Genomic DNA, 25,433 nt, shown 5'->3' with positions numbered 1-25,433 from the left:
GTTTTCTTCCTGGCTGGACAGACACAGTGGCTTCGTCTGTCCTGTTAGAAGCCATTTGTCACTTTAATGGAATTCTCAGATTCAGATAGCAAGCATCTAATTTTTCAATACTTCAGGATGAAGAGACTGAGAAATCATTGAGTGCCTCTGATGGGTTATGTGAGGTCCCTTAATATAACACTTGCAGCCTTTGATAAATTACTAGCCTGATGTTTTTGAAAGGCTAGTTTTTTCTTGAAATATCTTTTCAGTCACTCTGTATGCTGCTGCTGGCACTCACTTCAGTCTTCTTTTTTTCTAGGCTTTGACACTTGAGCAGCTGCTTTGGCCTTGGCGACTTCTGACAGTCCAATTTCCCAAGCTAAAACCTTTTTGCAAGGTCTGAGCAGGCTTTAAAAAGGGAGTTACTTCAACTCCTGTGTGACAGGATCCGGATTTCTAGAGGATGCAATAGGCTTTAAGCTTATTCTCATCTGGAAGAAGTAAGATTCCCTTTTTCCTAAGAGCCACTTGACCCTTTCTCTTGAGTGTAAGTCAACAGTGATCATACTGTGGTCTTTTAGTACGTAGCGCAGAATGAATGATGATTGTACTAATTAAGAATTCAGGCAAAAAGAATATCTAATGGAAGTGAAGGGGGCAATTTCAAATAACATGTTGCAAACTTTTCCAGGTCAGCAGCTAATGCTGCTTTTCTGTTTCAGTAGCATTTTCTAATAAAATGCACGACAGTGTCTTACCAAGGAAAGCTCTGGTGCTGCGAGGAGCCTTTGAAGTTAAGATTCTTCCAGGACTGCACACCACTTCATGCATGTTACAGGAGTGGGGATCTGTTGTTTTGGTTTTGTGTTTTGTTTTTTTTTAAACCTCTGCTTTTTTCTTCTGCAGTTTGCTTTGTACTTTTGAATCCAACACCTTTCCATAGCTGTATTTACTGGAGTAGACCATGCTATTACAGCACCTCGTTCACATCCACGCAGAGAGGAGGGGAATAAACAGCTGCAGCTGGCACAGTCAACACGCAGTTGGGTTTCCATTCTGTGGAGATTTGCATTAAATGACCATGTTTGCCCTATTTTCTGCTGTAAAAATAACAAACAGTTTTCTACTCCTGTTTCATAGAAAATATGTAAATAATGGCACTGCCAACCACCCAACCGCAGAATTCTGTAACAGGGCTACTATAAAATGGCCTCTAACCTGTAAGAGAGAACATTCCTTCTTGAATACTGCTGTACTGTTACACCCTAGCAGTACTTAGCCCCTGTTTACCCATCGTACCCTCTCCAGGTACTGGCTTTACAGCCGGACTGATCTAACACTGGGGGGCTTTTGCTGTTTTCAGAGTCAGAAAACACTGCTCTGATTTCAATTATGGGAGATAAAATTAACAAGGCTGCAGCTGCTTGGTGGTACTTTTTATTAATCACAAACATGGTGTATTTTATTAAAAATATTAAATGAAGATCTACTGCAGTACATGTGGGCATCACTTTAATAGCACCAACTGTTTTATTAGCCCAGTCTGATAAAATTGGAGATGAAATTCAGCTATGGACATAAAATTCACACCTGATAGCACTGTTTTAGTTCAGCCCTTTTCTGATTCTAACCTAGAGTTATTTTTCTGAGCTGGGCCAAGAGACAACAAAGCATTGAGATCCTTGAAATGTGCTCAGAGAGTAGCCAAAGATCTCTTCTAGACTACGAAATCTGTGCGGAATTATTTTTGCCTGCTTTGTGGCAAAATCCTAGAATTCCCTATGTTGCTTTTCCAAAATATTTTCTTCTTTGCTGGTCCCATTCAAGTCTAAGATTTCACTAGCACACAATGGAGGTGTAGCCAACCCTGTTTATTATTCTGTAGGCTCAGAAATATTCCCCATGTTCCCTTTAACAAGCCCTCTGCATGTTTGTCCTGCTTTTTCCTGTAGGTAATTTCAGCATCAGGTTGCTTTGGTAGCTAGGCACTGGCCCGCTTCCTCTCATTTCATTTTCTGAAGAGTCAGCTCTGATTCACTGAGCTTACAGTCCAGTCCTCCTGCTTAAGGAACAGGCAGCAGCACCAAGTCAGCATCACTGATTACATTTCTGTCTATTCACTTACTTCAGAGCAACGAACAAAATGCATTTGTTAACCTATCCCTCCCTACACCTTCCAGACCATGTTTAATATTGCAGCAGTGGAAACTTCAGAAGACAGTGTTAGCTGTTCAGCGTGATTCTGGAGCTCCTTTTTGATACCAAATCTGTGCAGGATGTTAACCAGGCTCAAGAAGAGGAAGGCAGCAGGAGTCATCCTTGCTGCTGGGCACAACAGGAGCAGAGGAGCCATGGGCAATGGGGGTTAAAAGGCAAAAGGGGACTTCTTAGGCCCTGTTACTAAGGGCAGTGCAAAGAAATACAAGGCTTTGAGCATTGTCTTACCAGAGTATAATTCTCATAAATTGCAATGTAATTATGTAATATTTTAACAAATGCTGCCTGAATCCGCTCAGCGTGCAGCTATCTAGGAAGGTACCGATAGAAGTATGTGTGGTGATGAAGCAGGCTCTATGGAATTTTGGAAGTCTTGCCTGCCCTGCAATGCTGTCCAGAGACAACCCTGGGCCGTGTTTTATAATTAGCTGTTTACCAGAGAAAATCAAAACCCGTGGGAGAATAAACCAAGGAGAGGGTCAGCCTGTTCTGGCCCAGTTTCTAACCTCTGTGTTTTCTGTGTGCACACTGTTGGGTGAAATCTTAGCCCTGTAGAAATCCAAGAGTATTTTGCTGTTGATTTCTCCAGAGCTAGGATTTCCTCCCTTATTTTCTGCCTCCACACCTTTCCGTACCGCTGCTTTTATGCTGCTCTAATCCGTTGGCCACCTATGTTGGGTCTATTGGTGGTGATTTGGGAAAGCTGTTCTGCATCTTAATCTACATTTGCATGAAGATCTTTGTGTTACTCTATGTTATACCCATTTAACTTCACTCTCTCTCCAAAGTTTATTGCCTTTATAAATTTACCATTTAATTTTGTTAGTTCGGTAGGGATAAAGTTTAGCATGCAAAACAGCATGCAAAATAAAGCTATGAGATGATTTTACGCTGCTATTTTACTGCTGTTGTTGCTCACATAAGGAGAAAAACTTTAATTTATCCGTGAAGGATAGCTGAGCGTTGGGCGTGTGTTGGCACCCTGACTGTGATGGTGCCTGCTTGTATCTAACGTGTCACTGAACTTTGCTGTACCTTGTTTAAACCTCACAGCTTTTTTTCTGCAGCACTCGACTTGTTCTGGGACTGTATAACAGGAAAATAACCTCTGTATCACTGCAGCATCGCTGAGTATCTGCAGGCTCTGTCTTGGGAGGTATTGCTGCCTCGTGACATCCAGCCCCGTGTTAAGGGGTGTTAATGAACATATGGGCTGTGTGCATGGTGGGGCACTGCAGCAGCCCCTAAGCAGATGTGAATTATGCACGTGGCTTACAGGTGGCAGTAGCAGGGGCTTGCAGAGTTATTTTTGATGTTTTTTTGTGTAAATATATGCATGCATTCATGCAAGAAAGATGTGGCCCTGACTTTGCAGCTCTGAAGGTGGAATATTAATGCATTAATCCTTAGGTATGTGAGCAGCACTGTCTGCACAATAATAAGGAAAAAAAAGAAAAAAGGAGAGAGGGAAGTGGATGGGAGGAGACTCCACCCTTAGCCGTTTGCATAATTCCTGCCATTTTATGAGATAAGTGGGGGAATAACGTTGGAATGTACTTGTTTATGTACAGGAACAAAGCATGGTTTTGATTCAAACTCACAGATCTTTTCTTTCTGTGTTAATGAGAAATTTCTAAAAGCTGTTGAAGAACTTCAATCTGTGCAAATATAAGTAATGAAACTATTCTCAGTGTGATTTCTACTTCCTGCCTCTCTGCGCAGTTTTCAGCCCATTGTGCCTCCTTTTCCCTCCCTGCTCCTTTCTCCCCAAAAGACTTGCTGTGGGTAAAATGAGATTTGCAAATTTGCGTATTTGCATACTTTTCATTTAGAAAATGGACTTTTTATGAGGTTTGATGGGTGAGGAAAATTGCCTACACAGAAATGTGAACTAATTTCAGTGTGACTGATTGCAGCTTTCTGCAAGGTGAGATGTATTCCCTGGCACTACAGGTGAAGAGCAGGGACCAGAAGAAGGTACTTTTCTGCTACAGGGTAGGTAGTGACGCTTCTTAGACTTCCATTGGTTTATTGCTATCGGCAGTGAGCTGAACAGAATGAATTTTGGTGTTCAAATCAAGGAAAATAGTACCTCTTTATATTGTGAGGGACCACTAGCATAATTTTGGGACTGAGCAAATAGATCAAGAAAGATGGGAACCCTTTTAATATACAGCCAGGTCTGCTGAAGCAATAGGTAAGTCACTGATGGAGGGAGGATGAATATGTCAATTATGGAAAACAAACTCTTTTGTTCTTTTTTTCCAAAGGAGTCAATATGCTGATACTTGCCAGCCATACAGTCCGCAATGCCTGCAGCCAAGAAGAGGACACACCTATTTATTTTCCATGCTGGAGTCTTCTTCATGTATCTGTACGTTACTTCTATCAGCCCAGTTTTATAATTCAATCTGCATCTATTTGTTTTTTTGACAGAAGAGGAAAAAATAATAGCAAAACTGTTTTCTTTATAGTCAGGAATGGATAGCTACAGCTTACCGGCCAGTGCAGACTGCACAGGGCTTTGTGATGTTTCAGATGAATGCTGCTGCTGCTCTGTGAAAGGAAATTGCAGCGTCCTGGAGCGAGTCCCAGGTTATTGTGCTGGTCTCCCAGCAGCTCATTCCTGTGGCAGCACAGAGAGGTGCATCAGGCCAGATTCAGTTTCTTGCTAACGCAGAGAGGGATGAAGTGGGCAGATCCCAAACTGCTGCGGACCCCTTGGATGTCAAAATCTGCACTGAGACATTCAGAGTTCTGAACCAGGCAACCTCTGTGACCAGATAATGCTTCGTGCAGTGCCAGCAGGGTGGGTGACCTGCCGTGAGCCACCGACCCGCCCAGAGCTCCAGCTCGGCTGGTCGGAGGGAGGACTGACCATTTTTGTGCACCAAATCAGTATTTCATTCCCCAAACGAGTCCCCAGACAGGTGGCAGATGCTTTCTGTGCCTTAGTCTATCACATGCGACAGGGGCGGGTTTGACCTGAGCGTTATCTCATAAATCTGATAATTTCACAGTTTATTAATAAAATGGAAATGAGGCAATGCGACTCTAGCCATTTTTCTTGCCTCTTCTGCCTTCTATTGCATCTCCTGCGTTTTCTGAACTTTTGGAAGAACAAGGGGCAAGTGGGTCGAAAATGGGAAGAAAATTAGAAGCAATTGGCCTGGTGCCTGCCTTTACACTGCGCTGATTAGGTTTTAATTGGCAATTCTTGTCTGTAATATAAGATAATTGCAGAGATTTCCAGGAATTGTGTGCAGAAGAAGAAGAAACAGATATATCTGAGTTCTACTGGAGGAGTTTAATTAAAGACTTTATAAAGTGCAACAGATGGTGCTTTGCTAGTTAGGAAGACGGGCATCAGGCCTGTTTGTAGACACTGCCACCGTGGTTAGGGCTTCTGTGCCCTCCTGGCCGGAGATGCTCTGACACAATCTGGCATTAGAGGACTCAAGGCACTTCGTATTCTGGTCCAAGCTGTATAAGGATCCTGTTCTGAAAAGGAAAATTAAACAGTCACAGAGTGAATTCCCTTGGGCATGTGCAAGGACTGCTCTTCCCAAAGCGAGCTTTGGTTTCACTGAACTCTCCAGTTGTCCTCCTCCACTGCCCTCTTAAAGGCTTGCAGAAGTGAGAAGACACACGAGTGGCCATACAGGTTTCTTAATACAAACCCCATTAGTACAGAGGATGGAAGATTTATTTATTTATTTATTTGGATAGAAGTTCTCCCCAGTAATTCCATGTGAGCCAACGAGCGTTCTTGGACTGGCTCATGCATCCCAGTGGAATTGTGTCTGTGAAAGTTGGAAGAAGTTTTTGTTTCTGTTGCTGGTAACCGATAGGTTTCCAGAGCCCTAAGTAGCCTCTGGCTTCCAGGAGGTTCTACAGAAAGTTAAACGAAGAGAGGATATTGCAACTTCCAGGGGGGAAAAAAAAAAAAAAAAAAAAAAAGGATCTCTTTGCAGTCTTCGTTGGAGCAGGTGCTGAATCCTGAATTTTTCATTCTACTTCTAAAAGTAGAAGAATTCTTTTTTAAACAGAAGCCTGCTCTGAAGTAGGACGTGCATGAAAGTGCTTCAGGATATATTCTGCTTGTTTTGTGCTTGCAGAAGAACCCAAAGTTCTGTTTGCTCCTCAGGACTGCAAGAGCTTTCATGAAGTTTAGCCTTGTGCATCAGCAAAGGGTATTTCTTATAACAGGAAAACTTAGCTGGAAGATAGATTCTCCCCTGTAATGTCTCCTAATTTTATGAAGAATTCACCTGGGTTTTCAAATTCCAGGAAGAACCTGAAATTGCAGAACAAACAGACTGCAAAAATATTTCACACAGAGGCTGAAGAAGAATAAATTTTTGACCCTGTGGTGTCCTTTTCATATGGTTATCTTTCTGAGCAGCCAGACGGATCTGCAAGTTAATGACAAGTAAATGTGAAAGCTCCCTGCCCACAGGACACTTGGAAAGTAAGCTCTATCTCATGTTTGAAGGAGTTCTCTCACTTTTTAGCACCGCTAGTGCTAGAGGGGAGTTTACACAGGATTAGCTCTTTGGCCATCCTTTCTTTCTGCTGCTTGGTGTTCGTTTCACTTCAGGCTGTACTGGAAAGTAATTACGTGGGAGGGATTTTGTTACATTGGGCTTCAGCAAAGGCGACACCAGATGTTCAAGAAACGTTTTCAACAGAGCCTCCGAGCATTTTCTTAAGAGCTGTTTACTGGCCCCCATGGCTAATGCTTTGAGTTGGTTGATTTTATTCTGTAGCTTCAGGATCTTGCTGACAGGTGAGTGGATAACTTTCTTATTCAGGCAAACTTCTCGTTGCTGCTGTTGTATTGGTGCTGACACTGTTACCTTCTGAGAGCCTCAAGGAATTAGACCTGACAGTTGTTCAGCTCATTCTGGTTATAAACTGATAAGTCTGGTTGCAGTTCATTCAAAAGCCTTTTTTTTTTTTTTTTTTTTTTTTTTTTCAATTCATTCAGGGAGAAAACAGGCAGAGAAAGGGGATTGCTTCAAGTGTTAATCTTTTAAAAGACAGAAAAGAACCCATGTGGCCATGTTTTGGGGTAACGATAACACTAAGATGCTCGTTTGAGTGTGGAACAGATGGCTTAGTCTGAAAATAAAAAAAAAAAATCAGAACAAACAAGGTATTTTATAAAATTTGAAATGAGAACTTTTCTGCACACCTGCTCACTCATTTTTGGTGCTCAGGTACAGGCACACAGAGAAGCCCTTTGTGCGGAACTTCATGTAAAGTCCTTCCTGTTACTATAGCAAAGTTGACTTTTCAAAACAGACAACTGTATTAGGACATTGGCACCAGAATCTAAATCTAATAGTCCTGCAAAATTAAGCTAAGAAATGCAAGAAGGGAGCTGGTAACTCTGTTGATTCCATGCTCTGGAGTTCAGGTTTCGCATACCTTACTCCTTACTGAGCTTTTATTACCTTTCTCTGGCAGAACATGATGTTGAGCGACTTCCTCTAAAGGGGTGGTTAAAATTGTCTTCGCTGAGTAGACTAGATAATTAAGGTAGAGAAAGATGAAGTGACTTGGTTGAGATCACCCAGCACTGCAGTACCTCTGTCATCCTTTGGCTCTTTCCGCCAGACTGTGTTGTGTGCACTCTGATGAAAACTTAGGTTTTCAGCTTTCTGGCAAACAAAACATGACTTTTTTTTGGAAAATTATAAAGGCATCTCTGCCTACAGAGAGCAGTTTGATTTAGTTTGATAAAGCGTCTGAAACTGGGGTGCTGATCTAAAGTCTGTTGGGATTTCCCTCAGAATTTTGTGGTTAGATTATTTACCCACAAGTCTTACAGAAACAGATTTTCATGCTGGAAAAGAAACCTTTTCCTAATTTTAACCACCAAACCTTCAGAGTGACTGTGCTAATGGACATAATGGAATATAATGTTGCTGAAAAGCCAACAGTTTAGGTTTATTTCCAGTTTTGGTACTCTCTGGGTGGCTTTGGGAAGTCAGGTAATTCATGTAGGTGTAACAGTAATAATAATGAGGCACTTGTTTAACAGCGGAACATGAGATTTCCTGATTCAGTTTTCTTCTAATGAGATGCTTAGAATACTTCCAGTTTGTTTTTTAGTCATTACACTGCTGGGATGCTGCGTCCCATTCATTAACTCCACTTCTCTATAAAGGCAAAGCAACATTGTTAACGCTAAAATAATCATATTAGTAGTGCTGCTGCTAATAACACCAGTGATAGAATTGTGCAGATACATTCTGGTGTAATAATTACTGGTAGTTTAGCTTGGAGGTTTCAGTTTGTTCTTTGCCACCTTGAATTTCTTTCTTCTGCTTTCTTACAGGGACAACCTCCCTCTCACCAGAGTGCAACGTAGACTGCCAGACCCAGTGTCTGATCGACTGCAGACAGGGCCATTACTACACGGCTGGCAACTGCTTGGAATGCCCAACGGGCTCCTAGTAAGTCTCCTTCCTTCCCTCTCGCTCAGTGTTTCTACTCCTGCAATAAGAAGTTAAACACTGGGGCGTTTGCAATGTCCTCTTATGTTGAGAGAATTCTGAGAGCTGTCTTGTAATGCAGACCAGGAGGTGGGGCACAAAGTGTGCTGCTAGTTCCTCATAGATGAATAATCAGCTGACTAGGAAAACCACTACCTTCAGGTAATAAGGCTTTTGGGGACTTTCTGCAGTGATTGGCACGTTCACAGTTCCCCTTGAAGTCAATGGAAGTGATTGTTCTGCAACACAATAGTGCTATAGTCCCACAAAAAAGGTAGGCAGCCGGTGTGTTCCTAGGAAGTGTAAGCTTGATGAAACTAAATTCCCTCTGAGATTGCTTAGGACATCTTCTGTGTATTGTGTTGTGTGTTTTGGAGGGACAGGGTAGGAGTACTGTCTGTATTTGTAGTGGCAACAAAGTCTAAGCTGAGTTTCAGCTTAAAAGGAGCACAAGGTGTCTGGCACTTGGTCCAGGGAAACTGTCTTGGCATATTTATTGTGTGTCCAGGTTGGTTATTTACTGGTATGCCAGTCACAGCATGTGATGTTAGCTGAGCACAGAACAGTAGCCTGAAAACAAGGATGTCTGGGTACAAAGAGCAACGAGTTGCAGGGGGCTGGTGGCTGATTTCTAGAGGTGCTGTACCCTGGATGCTTTTGCCTTCCTCAGGAGAAAAACATTCAGGCTGTTTTCTCCGCCACAGCCAGCTCACTTCAAATGCAAGAGGTAATGGTCATCTCGGGAGTTCTCAGACACAATCCCAAACCAAGGGATTTTTCTTTTGCTTTCCCTTCCCACACAGAAAGCAGCTCACTCTCTGTGATTTTAGCTTGTCAGCTGTAAACTTGCTACGCACACAGTTAGAGCTTTCTCCACTTCAGGACCTCAGTTTGTTGGCCATGGCAACTTTGTGGTGGGTGCTCTATTACCCAGGTGAAAACTGTTTAGGTGTTAGGGATCAGATATGGGTACAACGTGGTTCTCGTATGTAATTTCTGGTTCTGCTTGACACTCAGTAAAATCTAAATAATCCCATGTTTAGGAAATTGCAGTGCATCACTGTTGGGTGTGTCACAAATCCACCGCTGATGCAGAATCAAGCAACAAGGAGAACAGGGTAGGAGGGACCACGCTTCTGTTGCAAAACAATTCTCTTCCAAAATTATGAAAGGCATAAGATGTCATTTCACATGGTCAATTAGCCAGAAACATCCTTCAGGGGAAATGATGGAGTAAGTCGGGAAGCTTCCTTAGGTTGCATGCTGTGGGTGTTTGCTGTTTGGGAAGACGCCTGATACAAAAAAAAAAAACAAACCTTGCACTTGCCCAGGCTGGTGGCCTGCCAGTCTTCACTGAGAGCACAGGTTCAGCCATTCCTGTAGTGAACGGCTGCTTGGTACAGCAGGGGGGGGGAAGAGTTTTCTACGTTAAAATCCTGGCACGTCCTTCCTACATCCTAGAGAATGCTTCCAAGCCTTCTGAGAATTTGGTAGCCCAAGGTTAGCTTTCTGTTGGGCGGTTTTCCTGTGAAAGGTGGGTTCTTTGGTGTTCCTCTGAGGCCTTCCACAGAAGTTCTGTTCGGCTCATTTGTACAGCACTCGGTAACAGTGCAAGTGTGGTGCTGCAGGTAGCAGCAGTGTTGCTGATAATTCCCTCCACGTATCAGCAGACTTCAATTCACATTTCCTGGCCCTACAGAACCCAAGCAAAATGGCCTGACAGGGAGAGCGTGGTGTAGCTGTGATTTTGCAAAGGAATATTTAATGTCACTACAGGGATGCAGTTCACAATCTGCAGTCCTACCAAGCTCTCCTCTCTCCTACGAGCCCCGTACTGCATGTGAAGATGAAGTATTTAATGAGCAGCTCCAGGTGCCTCCTGCGGAGTCACTGAACCCAGCAACTTAATTCTTACATCTGTAATTAGAATCCTTTTTATTAAATAATGAAGGGTTCCTGTGCTTTGGGTACATTACCTCCTAGTAGAAGGAGAAATGGAGTAGCTACAGAGATCGTGCTAGACCAAAGCCTCAGGAGTTTAGATCCAGCTATAATACACAGATGAAAAAACAGATGAGTTCCCATATTTCCTGTGCCTGGTATTAGGTGTGAATAGTAAGCTGTCTCTCATACATAAATCATCTGTGGGAAGTGATGGTGGCTTTGTGGTTGTGTATCACATATCATATTGCACTGAATTGTTCACAGTGCTCTGGAGAGAGCCAATGAGCTAATTTTGGCTCCATTAAAAATAATAATAGCCCAGGAAACCCTGGCTTCTTTGGACTTAGGAAGCATTTATAAACTCTGCTTACTAAAAGTTTAAACAAGTGAACAGATGTATGGTAGTGCATGGATTTTACAGTGACAGGTTTGCTACTGTATGATTGTTTAGAGTACGAGATCACCCTAAGCTGCAGTCAGATTTCAACTCCAGTCTATCAATCACAGAACCTGGAGAGAGCAAGCAAAAGTCTCTCAGTAGATGATCAATGGGTTAAATATATAGAGCATTCCAGGCTGAAATTGAATGTTTCACTGTTAAAATTAGTCCCTCTTGTGTTCTAATGGGTAGGATGCATGTTCTCCATCAGTTCTCATAAAGCTGAATAAGTCATCCAGCCCAATTGAAAAGATGTTAGATGGTAAGGAGTTTCAATACCATCACGAGCAGGAGAGGCTTGAGGATCCTCAGCGTTCTTTTCCACGGTTTGACTGACTTTAATTATATATAATCTGTGTACTTAGTCCTGCGTGCATGTGAATGAAATATCATCGCTATGCTGATACATAGCAGTATATTTCAACACAGCAGTGGCAGTTTTATGCCACAGTTAAATCCATATATTCTTTTAACACTCTTCAGATAATCCATCTGGACTTTACCAAAGCATTTCATATTAAGTCGTACAAAATCTTACTTGGAAAAAGTACTTCATTCTAGCTGGACACAAGCATTTCATCAGTAACGTACAACTGGCAGAAGGATTTTAAGTGAGGTGTCTAGAAAGTTGTTTCTCAACTATGTCTTGTATTCTTCCCTACAGGTCACTTCTGTGTGGACGGCCTTACAGTCACTCCTCCATGCCCAGCAGGGAGTTTCAAGCCCAGAGAGGGACTTCACACAGCCAGCAGCAGTTTCTCATGCTTTCCTGGTCTGTATCATAAAAAATCTTAATTTTGTGCACTGGGAATAGTAATTCTTGCTCTAAATCACACTAGGAAGTACATGCTTATGGAGGTGGTTGCCAGTTAGAGTACTTATTCACTAGGCTCTGTCTAAGGCGTTACTAGAGCTGGATGAGAGGAACACCCATGGAATCTCTTACAAATCACCAGATTTGTAGTGAAGCATTCAGTAATTACAAGCATTTTACAAAATAAAATATACTCAGGTTATAAATTCTCGGGAAGGGATGAATGATGAGAATTAGCAGAGACATTGACTAAAACTCCATCTGTTAAGTCTTGGGGGTTGCTGTTTTTGCTGAACTGCTCGATCACTGCATCAGAACAGTGTAAATGTTACCAGGACTTGGGCCACAGAGTCTGCTTGCGTGCAACTGCCCCCTTTCCCCTAAGGACAAGAGACAAGACCCCTCTGATACAAGCAGTCAGTATCCTTGCCTGAAGCTTGTGGTACAATTGGCTGAGAAGCCTTCCTAATACTAGTGCCAATTCAGGTGGCTATGTTTGAAGTGCAACTCACTGGGGCTAGAGGTCCTCAGACTGCCTGCACTGTTAGAGCTTTAGAGGAATGGCCTGCCCACTTCACTAAAATGCTCTCAGCCAAAGAAACTGTTCAAGAAACAACTGGTTTATCAATGCAAGGCGCTTGCATCAGTTAAATACCAGTTTACAGGTTGGGAACCCGTTGAGAGGGGCTGCAAATAAAGTGTCTCCTGTATTTGTAAGCAGTTTATTGTCAATTGTGTTGCCTTTAGAGCTCAACTGGCACTATGCAGCCACTGCCCTCATCTACTTTTTAAACAAGGTGAGCGAGTCCCTGGGGCTACCACATTTATCAATACTAAAGGCAGTTCATCTAGAACTATCCAGGCTGTAAAATTAACCTTTCACATACAGGACAATGACAGCAAGGTTTACAGCATCCTCCTTTCCAGCTTTATTTAAGCTACTTAGAGATAAAAGGAGTTGCAGAGACTGCCTATTTAGTGAGGTCCTGGAGGGAAATTTCTCATACCACTGAAGATTTAAGGAGAGGTAAAGGCAGAGCTTGGAGTGAGGAAGGGAAAGGTAGAACAACGTGTCTTGGTAATTACCAACATTCCTCCTGCTGGCTGTGCACTCAGGTAGTAATTGGGCCGTGATGCTCTAGGCCACTGTAGAATAATTTGTGCTGGTGCAGGGGGCTTGCAAAAATACAATGCTTGACATAAGAGGCCTTTTGAAATAGTGCAGTAAAGAGGAGAATGGGCTTCCTATGCACCTTGTCTGCTGGGTGGTTGCACCCAACAGTGTGCACAAGTCACTGGGTGCACAGTGTTGTGTGTCAAATTGGTGTTAGATGGTTGGCTTGATTTCATCTGCTGTGTCAAAACACCCCTCCCTCCCCCCCAGAAAGCAAGGCACAGTTGGGAGTTCTTTTTCCTAATTTTGTGAATGCAAGGAGAGGGTCCACAGCTGTCACTCAGCTGGGTGGGTCTCCCTGGTGTCAGGTGGTGATGCATGCAGAGCACTGTGAGTATTTCTGCAGGAATGCTCTTGGTGTGCTAAGGTCATTCCTGCTGTCTATGCCATTATAAAATGAGTTTATTTTACTCACTAGTGACATCTGGTAGGACAGGAGATCAGTGATTCAGCCAGCAGTCTCTGTCACGACAACTGTCCTAGCGAATGACACCTTCAGTGAAATAAACCCTATTTTTAGTGGAATGGACTGCATGCGCAGCTACCTCTGAAAGAAAGGACACTTCCATGAATATATATGCAGCAGTAGAAGTGAGCGTTCAATCCAGGGAACCATTGCTGACCCTCAGTTTATGAAGCATAGGTGAAAGCTTTTCACTATCTCAGTAAAATATTTCAAGCTGATAGGGCTGGAGTACCAGGCCTGGAGCACCTCTTGGGGCACCACTGGAAAGTTTAAGGTAAGGCCATCAATTGACTTTTATGTTAGCAGGAATTTTTAGGAGCAGATTCTTTGTGCAACTGTGTTTTCCTTTTGCTGCTGAGCCTGAAGGATACCACACAGCTTTCCATTCTGTAAAAGACACAGCTGGCAGAACCAGCAACCAGATGGACTTGTCTCAAATAGAAATCCATCCCATATTAAAACATGACCTTGAAGAGTCCTATTATTAGCAGTACAAATACTAAGTGTAGGTCTACATCCAGAGGTGCTTACTAGCCACTTCTTTCGTTAGAATTGCCTGTATCCTGATGGATGTGGACCTTACTATTTACATGTCTACCCTATGCAGAGGTTTCTAAGAGGTTTCACCAAAGGCAAAATGTGATTATTGTGCTTTCAATAGAAAGAAATAAAGTATAATTGAAATTATCTGCCCAAGATAATCCAACAGGTCAGTCACGGAGTAACATAATAACGTAACTTGACTGTGTGCTTTCCCTTTGGGAAAGGGATTTTCTTTCTGTATGTTTATGAATCAATCACAATAGTTGCAAACCCGTTTTTGCAGTGAGGTGAAATTAGGTTACAGATTAGTCTAAGCTTTTTTTTTATTACAACAGTAAATAAGCACTGTCATTTGTGGCTTCAGAAGCTGTAGAAGCCCTGCCCTTAAGAACTTCTAAAGTGCTGGTTAGATGAAGGCACAGGTGATGCTTGCAAGGGTATAAACACAAGGCTTGCACAGACTTCCAGCCCTGTTTTCTGTGGCATTTTTTTCTAAGCATTTTTGCTTTGGTTTGGTTTTCTAAATGAGCAGAACTTCATTTTGTATCCAGTAGGACTAAGTGTCATGCTGATGATTGAGAAATGTGTTAAAAATGGCTAGACTTTCGCAGCTCAGCAGTGGGTTAATTAATTTAAAAGGACAGCATAATGCGTGGGAAACTGATTAATTTTTAATTGTCTGATTTTTACTCTTTGAAGTTCAGAGGTGGCTGAAATGTACTTTGTTTGGTGAAGGCATTTATGTGAAGTAATAGAGTGCTTAGCTGAAGTCTTCCTTGCTACTAAGTCTTTGGTAAAATGTAGAAAGGGAGACCTGGCTTTCTGCTGTGACAATCCCACGTTGCTCAGCCTAAACCTGCCTGGCTGTCAACATTTCAGGTACCTCACTGTCTCTCACAATGGTATAAAATATGCCACTCTCTTCTTAATGATGCTGTACAAATTGGAAAATAGAGTCAGAAAGAGATTCGGGGGATGAACTCCATTCACTAAGCTTTGGCCCAAGTCCAGAGTGTTTTCTCCAGGGTCACAGATCACTGCTAGGAGCAGAAACCCAAAGTTCAGTTGCTCAGTCTCCCTTCACATCTGCTGTGCTCTTTGCCTCAGAGAGGTACATGCACTAAGAAAATAATTATCTCCTTCAAATCGAGCCATATATTTTTCTATTTGATCATTTCTTTTTTAGCGAATGACTCAGCTGCTAAAGCATCTTGACTGTTGAATGATTTTTTGCTCACCAGCTAAGACTAGGAAATTGCTGCTTTCCGCCCACTTCTGAAATTAAAACCAGAATTGCATTTACATGGTGCAGCAAGGAAGAAACCTCACATCTCATCAAGACAGCAAAATTCGGCAGACAGGGCCAGTGGCACCTGAACAAACACTGAAGAAGCTGCAGAGGAAATGAGAGTTCAAAAACACTTTCAGTTTAATAATGTAAGCTGTTATCCTATGCCTGTACTACCTTATATAATGATGTTGTCAACTCTCCGAAGGAAAACGTGGCAGAGCTAGGACAATGCTCGCTGAAAAATAGGCAGGGGACACAAGAATAAACTCTGACAAGGCAGAGAATATTTCAAGTCATACTGCCATGGGGTAGATGATGGTCTGAGCCTGTCTCTTCCATCTGTGTCACGCAGTGAGTGTGATGTACTTAACCCTCAGTGAAACCAAGTTTATCTGCATCACATTCATGGCCTGGCAGGTATGTGGGCTAGCCTGGTCCTACAAAATAGATAATGTGCTGTAAATCCATGCCCTGCTTGGTTTTCTGTGGTCCAGGTAGCCATGCTCTTCAAGTCTGGTCTGAGCTCCACAGTACGGGAAGCACTAACTACAGAAAGCTGGGCAGAAAACTTAAATTTTGCATAACCAGAGTCAAGTGGCATGGGTTCTGGTTATGTAAAACAGCAGTCCTGCTGGATTTGCTACAGGTGCAGATCCACATCATGAAGCTGTTGTCAGCTGAGGCAATTTTTTAAGAGTTCCCTGTAGGGGAACCCTACAGCTCCGTGGGGTTACAGCTCCCTTCAGGTGTGTGGATTCCAGCTCTTAGAGCTGGGGAATGAGGCAGCCTGCAGAAATCCCGGTCTTGTGCTACTGAGGTTTTGAACCTTGTGTTTATCTGTGTCATGTAGTTCACGTTTCTGAGGGGTAGGAATGAGAAGGTGGGTGAAATGCCAGGGGAGAGGTGCCCCTTGATCTGGCTTTGCCACCTGAGGCATCCCAACCTGTCTGCACGGGAGCCTTCAGTCTGTGGAGAGGAAGATTTTAATGCATCCTGATCATCTTGGGCATGCTGTAAGGTTCTTCTCCAGCCTTGCAGCACCTTGTATATACTACACACACTGGTGTAGGCTTGAGCCTTGCTGTGATAAGCACTTGGGAGGCAGCTGGGGCTCAGCCTGGACCTATTCCAGGGAGCCATGATAACACCAAGCCAGTGTTTTCCCTATTGCTCTATTCACTTTGTGCTGTTGAAAGTCCTGACTCAGGAGGACTGCAGCTACTCCTGTGCTAAATTTGTGTTCCCTTTTCACTGAGTTAAGCATTTGGGGACATCTTATAATTAAATGCACTTTCTGAATGTGACAACACAAATAATTGTTTTATTACCTATTGATCTTGAAAGTGTTTCCTTTAATGTACAGTTAGAGCACCTGTTAACACATGAGATTTTCAAGATGATCACAGCACAAATGGTTGTCATTCCAGCAGGTATCCCTGTGTTTGTGTTCAGTACATCTCCAGTCTGCAAAACCTGTTCAGCTCTTGGTATTCAGAATGCAAATATGGAAACGGCCCAGCTTCCATGGGAACACCAGGCTCTTCTACAACTGAGGTCCAGGCATTCTGGTTGTTAAATCTACCTGCGTCAGTGTGTTTTCAGGCTGATGTGTTTATTTTTTAATGCATCTTCTCGTATTATCAGCTCGGAATGCAGTCCATGTGGTTCTGCTGCTTCCAGGAGCCACTCAGTTGCAGTAATAATCAGCTAATCCAACACCACCACCTTCTGGCTTTGCAGTAACTTCCTTGCTATTATGACCGAACCTCCATCATACTTTCTTACTGTAGGTGAAAGCAACGGGATCACATTTGGAGGACCCTCTGTTTTATCAGCAGGTCATGCTCCCTTTGGGACCCTAAATGTCTTCTTTCTCTTTAGGAACTGGGTTGTGTTTGAAGTGCCCTGCTGGCTATTTCTGTCCTGCTGGAGCAAATGACCCAACGCCATGCCAGCCAGGCACATACAATCCTCTCCAAGGACAGGACGAAGCCACTGACTGCAGAGCCTGCCCGGCAGGGAGAGCTTGCACTCAGGCTGGATTAGTGCAGCCTGACTCGGAGTGCCTACCGGGGTGAGCTTTGCTTGTTTTCTGTGCTTCTCTTTAAGTCTACACATAGTTTGCCTCCACTGTTGGGGTGTTGTCCACAGGGACACGCAGTGGCATTTCCTGCAGTGTTGAGAGTTGATGACATTTTCTGGCAACTCAGCGTGATGTAGGCTGTACGGGTAGAGGAATTGTCTTAAACACAACGGATTTTGCTGCCTTCTATTGCCACAGAAAAAGTGGTGAGAAATAGTGAAACAGGCACGAGTGAAGCCCAGCCACAGATCCGTGGTTATGAACAACACAACCTGGCTTAATAACCCCCGTTCTGTTGGTGCAAAATGTTTAGCAAAACCAATCCATTCACAGTGTTTTCTTCTCAGTCTGTGTTATCAGCTGTCAGTTACATTTCTGACAGCTGCAGTACCAAGTGCTTCAGCTTTTTTCCCAGTTGCAGCTTTCTTCCTGATACGTTGGGAGGGCACAGAATTTGTCTCCCTGTTGCATCAAAGCGTTTGCCCCAAGTAGCCTGCTGTGTTTTATTAGGTTCGTGTGCCCAGAGGGGTCATCCAGCCCTCATTTTCCCAGCAACGCCTGTCCTCCAGGAACAGTTGGCAACGACTTCAACCTCTTTGATAAGTCCCAGTGTGAAACATGCCCTGCTGGATTTTTCTGTGTTAGAGGTAGGTGGCTTTATGACAAAGTGAACTCTACTCTGTACCTCGTACCGTGAAGCTCCCCAGTAAGTACCAGAGCAGGTCGCTGAGTATCACAGTGCTGGTAAATGGGGAAAATGGTGTCTGTGTAGGGTTTAGTGTTACTGCAGAGACTGTTCTGCTCACTGGATAGGTTGATTTTAATTTTACTGTGAGGTTTTCCCTTATGCTTCCCATAGTTACTGTTTATCTTCATGATCTGGAAGCAGCCAGTTTTTACAGGCTCCAAACTTTTTTGCCTGTTGGTGGCTTCTTAAACTTGGACACAAAGTTGGTGACCATTTTTGGACACAGGCACTTCACAGGATTCTCAAGTTCAGAAATAATTACTTTAGTAACCAGTTCTGCAACAGAACCTGTCATCAACAGATGAGATAATTATTGTCTCATTTTAAATGGATGAAAGGTGCAAAAGCTTCATTGCTTCTGTTAAAAATTTGGTTTTGTTTTTACAGGAACAGGGGGAAGACAGAAGCCTCCTGCTCCATGCCCAGTTGGTCACTACTGCCCACCAGGCACAAAGCACTCAACGCAGCAGAAGTGTGCCCCAGGCACCTGGAGCAATAGGACGAGGCTGGCATCAGAAGATGAGTGCTTGCTGTGCCCTGCAGGCTGGTTTTGTGTAGGAGGAGTTCATGTCCCTTCTGGCATGTGCAGCTCAGGGCATTACTGCCCTCAAGGTAGGCAGTTTTACCCAGAAATGAAAGAAATTTAGTTCATTTCTCTCTTTAGGAATTCTGTGGGCTCTGAGTCATATGCTGAGTTTATCAGCATATTTTTTTGCACCAAAGCATTTCAGTGTGGAGTTGGATAGCAAACTGTCTGTTCCAAATGATGAATACTTTTAACCTTCACTGCTTGAAATGAGCATGTTAATAGCATTATTTTCTTTCCTTTAATTTGCAAAGAATTAAAATGCACAGTCAAGTGTCCAGTACAAACACAATTATAATTTGAATCTTCCTGCCAAGTTTCGGCAGTATTTACTAAGTGGTGACTTTTTTTGGTTGGTTGGTTTGTGTTCAGAGTTGGGGGCAGTGATTTAAACATATTTAAATACATACTTAACATGTAGCTCATGTAAATACTTAACAGCAATGAAGAACAAAGGGCATTACTGCCTTCTCTCTTCAAGGCTTTAATTAGAATTGGGCTGTTTCTCTTTGAAAAGGTACGAGGAGAAGCACACAGTACCCCTGCCCTGCTGGAACTTACAGTACCAGGCTGGGAAATGGCAGAGTGGAAGACTGTGCAGCCTGCCCTGCAGGGGCTTTCTGCACCAGGGGAACCTCCAAGCCAGTTCTTTGCCCAGTGTAAGTACACTACACATGCTGTCATAGCTGTGGGTCTCTGTGCACACAAAAGGACTTGCATGTAGCATTTCAGAACACTTTTTATAAGAAGAGATCACATTCTGCTCCAAAAATGTTTGCAAAATCATTTCACCTTGCATGTTCCTGGGCAGTCTGGGCAGGTTTTTTCTGAACTGGCCTGTTTCTTGCTTCCAGAAGTGGCAGATATCCTCCATACAAGAGGCTAAGAAATGCAGAGCAGAGATGCACTGTCCTTTTCTTAGTTACTTTGCTGCAGTTGATGACTCCCTCTGTTCCGTTTTCTCCTGCAGAGGAACCTATTGCATGGAACATGGTGCAAAAGTGGCTGCAGATTGTGTCCTTTGTCCTGGAGGGTACTACTGCCCTGAGCTTGGCACTGTTACTCCTCGAACATGTGGTGCTGGCAACTTTTCAGTAAGTAGCAGTAGTTTTATCTTGGCATCTGTTCAGCATAAGGACTCAATTTTGGCAGAAAGAGGAGCTGCAGGATATACCCCCAAGGGAGGCACTGGAACAAGCCCATCTCCTTACATTATGAGTCTGCTTATTTGGGATGATTGTGTGTGGTGTTTTAAACAGTACTGCCCACCTGTGCTGAGTCTGCAAGTAATGAGAGAAAGTGCTAGCCTAGAGAAAGCACTGGGAATGTTCCTGCATGGTCAGGCTTGGAGATGCTCCAGACATGATGCCAAAAGTGCATCACGTGTGAGGTGCTGCTCTTGCTGTTACTCCCGCTCCTGAGCCTTGCAGTAGCAGTAAGTTCATGTTGTGCACCCAGCAGTGGGTAGTTGGGTAGATGCTTGCTTTGAATTTTGGTTATTCATTTTAGTCTTGCATTGTTAGTGTAAGTGCTGCAGGGGAACAGCAGAGCAGGCACCTGTATTTAGTTCCTGCCTCAAAGGATGTATTGGATTGCAATGCAGTTAAATAATTATTTGGCTGTGGAAAGTCAAACAATGAGACAGAGGCATAGAAAGGAGCAGTGGATGGCACATCGACTCTCACAACAGGGTTCTGAGACTTATTTCGTATTTATCTGCCCCAAAACTGTAGTGAATAATTCTAGCAATATGTGCCAGATTTCACTATTGAGGGGAAAATGGCATGTCACTGCTGTCAAATGAGCCCAGTAGTTCTATTCAAGCTGGTTTTCTATCACTGTGCACAAATTTTGTAGTTATCACTGGATGATTCATTAAGATAAGAGGGGAGATAAATGATGAATGGGGATGTATGTGTGACAAATGGACCTTGATTATCTTGATTATCTCTCTTTTGCACTTTGTAGTTCAGCCTGACAAAGAAAGATGAGGGAATGTGTTTGTTTTTTTCTACTCCTGCTGGCAAAAGATGTTGGATTGACTGTTGTGGGGGTCCTTCTGCATGGATAATCCACAGGAAGCGACAGGACCTGCTTCTTGTTTGTGAAGCACAGGCTGTCTTGCCTGCAGGGTGAATACACTGAATTGCATACTGTTCGTTGTTAGGTTAGATTAGGTGGAATTTTTAAGGGGAAACCTTTCTGTTTCCAATAATGTTGTTGAGCATAACAGGGAATGGTTTATATAAACAGGGTCCTGTCGTCAGTTCCCAAGGGCGATGTCTTTGCTCAGTGGCTTTATTTTTGCAGACTGTTTTATTTACTGGTGGGCTCCACTGCAGTGTTGGTTGCATTTATTTCCTTTGTATGTGCCTCAACATGTCAAACATGCAGGGATTCTTTTGCCCTCTACAAATGGGAATCATGTGTTTTTCCTGTTGTAGGACCAAGGTTCAGCCTCCTGCTTGTCATGTGTTGTTGGACATCACTGTGCTAGTGAGCACACCAGCCAGGAGGTGATGCTGCGTGCCATGATTTGCCCAGCAGGTCTCCTGTGCCCAGAAGGACAGGCAGTTGCCCCAGATGCCAGTAAAAATGCCTGCCCAAGAGGATACTACTGTCCCCAGGGAGGTGCTGTAAGTGCTTCTGCTTTAGTCCTTGGGATTTTCTCTTCTCTCATTGTGTTGGTTGTACAGTTACAGCCTGCACTGGAATCTTGCTGTGGGAACCTTTACTAATTTTTTATTTTACTGATTTCTGTACTCTTTTGGTGCTGGTATTTGCCCAACATAAAACTTCATAATACCAGGATAACGTTTTCTGAGCTGCTGTATAAAAACAACAGTGCTGTTTGGATCCCCATTTTGTTACAGCCTCTCTCCAGCATTCATACCTGCTGCCTTGTGTTGCTTTTCAGTGTTTGTTCCCAGTAACTGGAAAGAAATATTTTTCAGGTTCAGCTGCTGTGTGGTTGCATTATGGTATGCAGCAGTCATGTTAGCATCTTAAAGACCCATTTTTCTGTTTTATTTCAAGGGCTTGCCTGCTAAACCTTGCCCCAGTGGGACCTACAGTGAGCAGAAGGGACTAAGCAGCGCTGAGGAATGCTTGCTGTGCCCTGCAGGGAAGTACTGCTACAGAGCTGGGATGGAGCCTCTGGGAATTCCCCACCCTGTAAGCACAGCCCAGCTTCTCCCAACCTTTCTTTTCCAGAGGCTGCAGCTCTAAATGGAGCCTAATTAAAACCTGTCTTTCCTTTGCCTTCTGCCTGCCAATGCAGGTTATGAAAGAGAGTTCAAATGTCAGGAGTTGGTGTTGCTTTGTCTCTAATGAATTTGGGGATCTTTCCTTGTCATTGTCTTGTCCCTTGAAAGAGTGAATTCTTCAAGCATTAATAGCAGTTAAAAAAAAAAAAAAAAAAGCTATTAAGAGGAAAAAGAGCAGAAAGAGCAGTCAAGTTTCTTCAATGTGGATGAATCCATGGTCTTATGTAAGAGTGAGGTGACAACTCTTACCAATTACAGCTACTTTCCAGGTACATAAGAAGAGCATCTTTGCCATGACTGCACAGGCGAAGGATAGGGGCTGTCTTAATGACAAGATTTTCCCTTAAGAAATTCTCACCTAAAATGATTATCCTTCACGGTCAGAATTTTACTGATCTGTAATTGTAAAGGGATTATGAATTCCTTTCCTCCCCTACTTTTCTCCCCCATTTTCATGCTGACTGCCTTTTTTACTTGCTAGACTGGGGATTGCCCACCTGGCTATGACTGCCCTCCAGGGACTGGATTCCCTTTCTCCTTCCCTTGTGCACCAGGCTTCTTCTGGGATAATTCCAGTGCAGAGGGTGAAGACAGATGCAAACCGTGTCCAGCTGGCTCCTACTGTGACTCTCCTGCCATGTCAGAGCCCAAAGCTTGCCCAGCAGTGAGTTGTTCTCCTGCAGTCATCTAATGCAAGAAGCTGAGTGTGGAGGTTTATTTATCAGAAGATTTTAAATGCCTTATTCAGCTGGCTTTGTTCTGCAGGGCTTTCACTGTGGCGAAGGCAGCTCTAAACCTGAGCCCTGCCCAGAGGGCACCTACAGTAACAAGAAGGGGCTGTCTGGGCCATCAGAGTGCAGCCCGTGTGGCCGTGGTTTCTGCTGTGCTTCTCCAGGACAGACTGGGCCAAGCGGTCCCTGCCAGGCTGGCTTCTACTGCAAGGGCAGGGCTCTGACTCCAGTAAGTCTCACGGCAAGCTTTTCTCATTTTCTAATTGTCTTCCACCATGGTGTTTTTTATTAACCCAGTGACTTTCAAGAGCCACAATTTTGCACTGCACACATTCAGGGTTTTGGTGTGAGGATCCTCAAAGGCTGTGCGACCATTTCATAGTTTTCCCTCTCTACACAAACATCCCCTTAACTAAAAATGTAGCAAGGTTTATATCCAGGTGCAACGTTCAGTGGGTGTGAATCACAATAGGATTGCTAGTTTGAAAAGGCCATCCATATTTCTTCTTTCTGAATTTGCTATATTTGCCTTAAAGAGGCGTTGTCTGTCCTCTGTACAGCAGAGTGTGTCTCTGTTTTTCTTCTTGGTCATGTCTTGAGCCCAAACCAGTATGATGCCTTTAACGTTTTAGAATCATAGAATCATAGAATATCCTGAGTTGGAAGGGACCCTTAAGGATCATCAAGTCCAACTCTTGACACCGCACAGGTCTACCCAAGTTCAGACCATGTGACTAAGCGCACAGTCCAATCTCTTCTTAAATTCAGTCAGGCTCGGTGCAGTGACCACTTCCCTGGGGAGCCTGTTCCAGTGTGCAACCACTCTCTCTGTGAAGAACCCCTTCCTGATGTCCAGCCTAAACTTCCCCTGCCTCAGCTTAACTCCATTCCCGCGGGTCCTGTCGCTGGTGTTAATGGAGAAAAGGTCTCCTGCCTCTCGACACTCCCTTATGAGGAAGTTGTAGACTGCGATGAGGTCTCCCCTCAGCCTCCTCTTCTCCAGGCTGAACAGGCCCAGTGCCCTCAGCCGTTCCTCGTACGTCTTCCCCTCCAGGCCTTTCACCATCTTCGTAGCCCTCCTCTGGACACTCTCCAACAGTTTCATGTCCTTTTTATACTGTGGTGCCCAGAACTGCACACAGTACTCGAGGTGAGGCCGCACCAGCGCAGAGTAGAGCGGGACAATCACCTCCCTTGACCTACTAGCAATGCCGTGCTTGATGCACCCCAGGACACGGTTGGCCCTCCTGGCTGCCAGGGCACACTGCCGGCTCATATTCAATTTGTTGTCTACCACGACCCCCAGATCCCTCTCTTCTAGGCTGCTCTCCAGCGTCTCATCGCCCAGTCTGTACGTGCAGCCAGGGTTTCCCCGTCCCAGGTGCAGGACCCGGCACTTGCTCTTATTGAACTTCATGCGGTTGGCGATCGCCCAGCTCTCCAACCTATCCAGATCCCTCTGCAAGGCCTTTCCACCCTCATTCGAGTCCACAACTCCTCCAAGTTTGGTGTCATCAGCAAACTTGCTCAAAATGCCTTCTATTCCTACATCCAGATCGTTTATAAAAACTCGTTTTTAACCAAGTTTGCTCCTTTTTTACATGCTGCCTTTTCCAATTTCAGTTGCCCACAGATGGCGTGACAGAAAACGTGTCCCCCTGGGGCATACTGCCCACCTGGGTCCCCCTTATCTATCCCTTGTCCTCCAGGAACCTACAGCAACAGGAGTGGGTTGAGAAACCTCTGTCAGTGCTTGGACTGCCCACCCAGGTGAGTGTTATGTTGGCTGAGCACGGCTCAGTTCTGTCCCATTGCAAAGGGATTATTTAACCCTCCAATTTCCTTCCACAGCAGCCCGTCCTTATCTTCAGCCCTTTTGCAGAGGAGTCCCCTCTGGTCCCAGGGCTCCAGTACAAATGTTCTTGCATTCTCCATTGCTATATGCCTGTATCAGTAGATTTGAAACAGGGAACTTAAACTGTGTGAGTTGTATCTCAACTTTTACTGTTCCCTAGCATCTGTCAAGACTCATTATGTCTGTAGTGCTGGATGGCTTGACCTAGCAGCTCTTGCTTAAACATTCTCGTTAATACTAATTGGGTAGTCCTTTTTATATTACCAGATTGTGTTGCATCCCTTTTAATGATGCCAGAGTTACACATCTGAGTCTGAAGAAAAAGGTAGGGATCTAGCGTAGGCTTTCACCTCTCCATGAGTGTGAACTGAATAAGTGCAGGTTGTTAAGGCTAGTGATGGACAGTCTGCCTTTCAGGTGGTTATGTCTTCATGCTGCAGTGACAAATGGAGCATGAAAGATCATCACAGGATTGGTGGCACAAAGTCTGTGATTTCTGTGGTTCACTGTGAAAGAGGATGCTATTTGGGATGGAGTTGTATGTCTCTGTGGGAAAGAACCTGATTTTTTTTTTCACTCCCTGATTTCCCTGGAGAGGTAGGCAGAAAAACAGAGCAAGAGACAGCACTGGAATTCATGTTCTGTCCAGAAGATGAAGGGAATGCCCTCAAAAGCTCCTTTTTATTCCTTTGTATTTCTAGTCCAAAGAAGCAGAAAAGGCTTAAAGAAAACCACCATTTGGGTGTTTGTGTGATCTATATGCAGATGCTACTCTGTTTTTATAGAGGAGG

General features: G+C 43.9%; 1 protein-coding gene and 1 long non-coding RNA gene across 2 annotated transcripts in view; both read left to right on the top strand.

The window, feature by feature from the left end:
- The window catches only part of LOC137843786 (uncharacterized), a 51,126-nt gene extending 47,243 nt beyond the window's left edge, over positions 1–3,883 (top strand). The window contains exon 5 of the long non-coding RNA XR_011089682.1: positions 302–3,883. This is a non-coding gene — a long non-coding RNA (uncharacterized lncRNA). The remainder of the gene's footprint in view (positions 1–301) is intronic.
- A 4,747-nt stretch (positions 3,884–8,630) lies between these two features.
- Positions 8,631–25,367, top strand: LOC137843612 (laminin subunit gamma-1-like). The gene is made up of 12 exons (XM_068659054.1): positions 8,631–8,663; positions 11,750–11,857; positions 17,255–17,447; positions 17,967–18,103; positions 18,592–18,816; positions 19,308–19,449; positions 19,761–19,884; positions 21,827–21,964; positions 22,538–22,720; positions 22,822–23,016; positions 24,411–24,557; positions 25,344–25,367. The coding sequence occupies exons 5-12, from the start codon at positions 18,786–18,788 to the stop codon at positions 25,365–25,367; spliced, it is 984 nt and encodes a 327-aa protein (XP_068515155.1). The 5' UTR covers positions 8,631–8,663; positions 11,750–11,857; positions 17,255–17,447; positions 17,967–18,103; positions 18,592–18,785.
- The last annotated feature ends 66 nt before the right edge of the window (positions 25,368–25,433 follow it).

Source organism: Anas acuta, chromosome 23, assembly GCF_963932015.1.
Source record: "Anas acuta chromosome 23, bAnaAcu1.1, whole genome shotgun sequence".
Taxonomy (NCBI): domain Eukaryota; kingdom Metazoa; phylum Chordata; class Aves; order Anseriformes; family Anatidae; genus Anas; species Anas acuta.
Note: the sequence above shows the minus strand (reverse complement) of the source record. Positions and strands in the feature narration are given on the sequence as shown.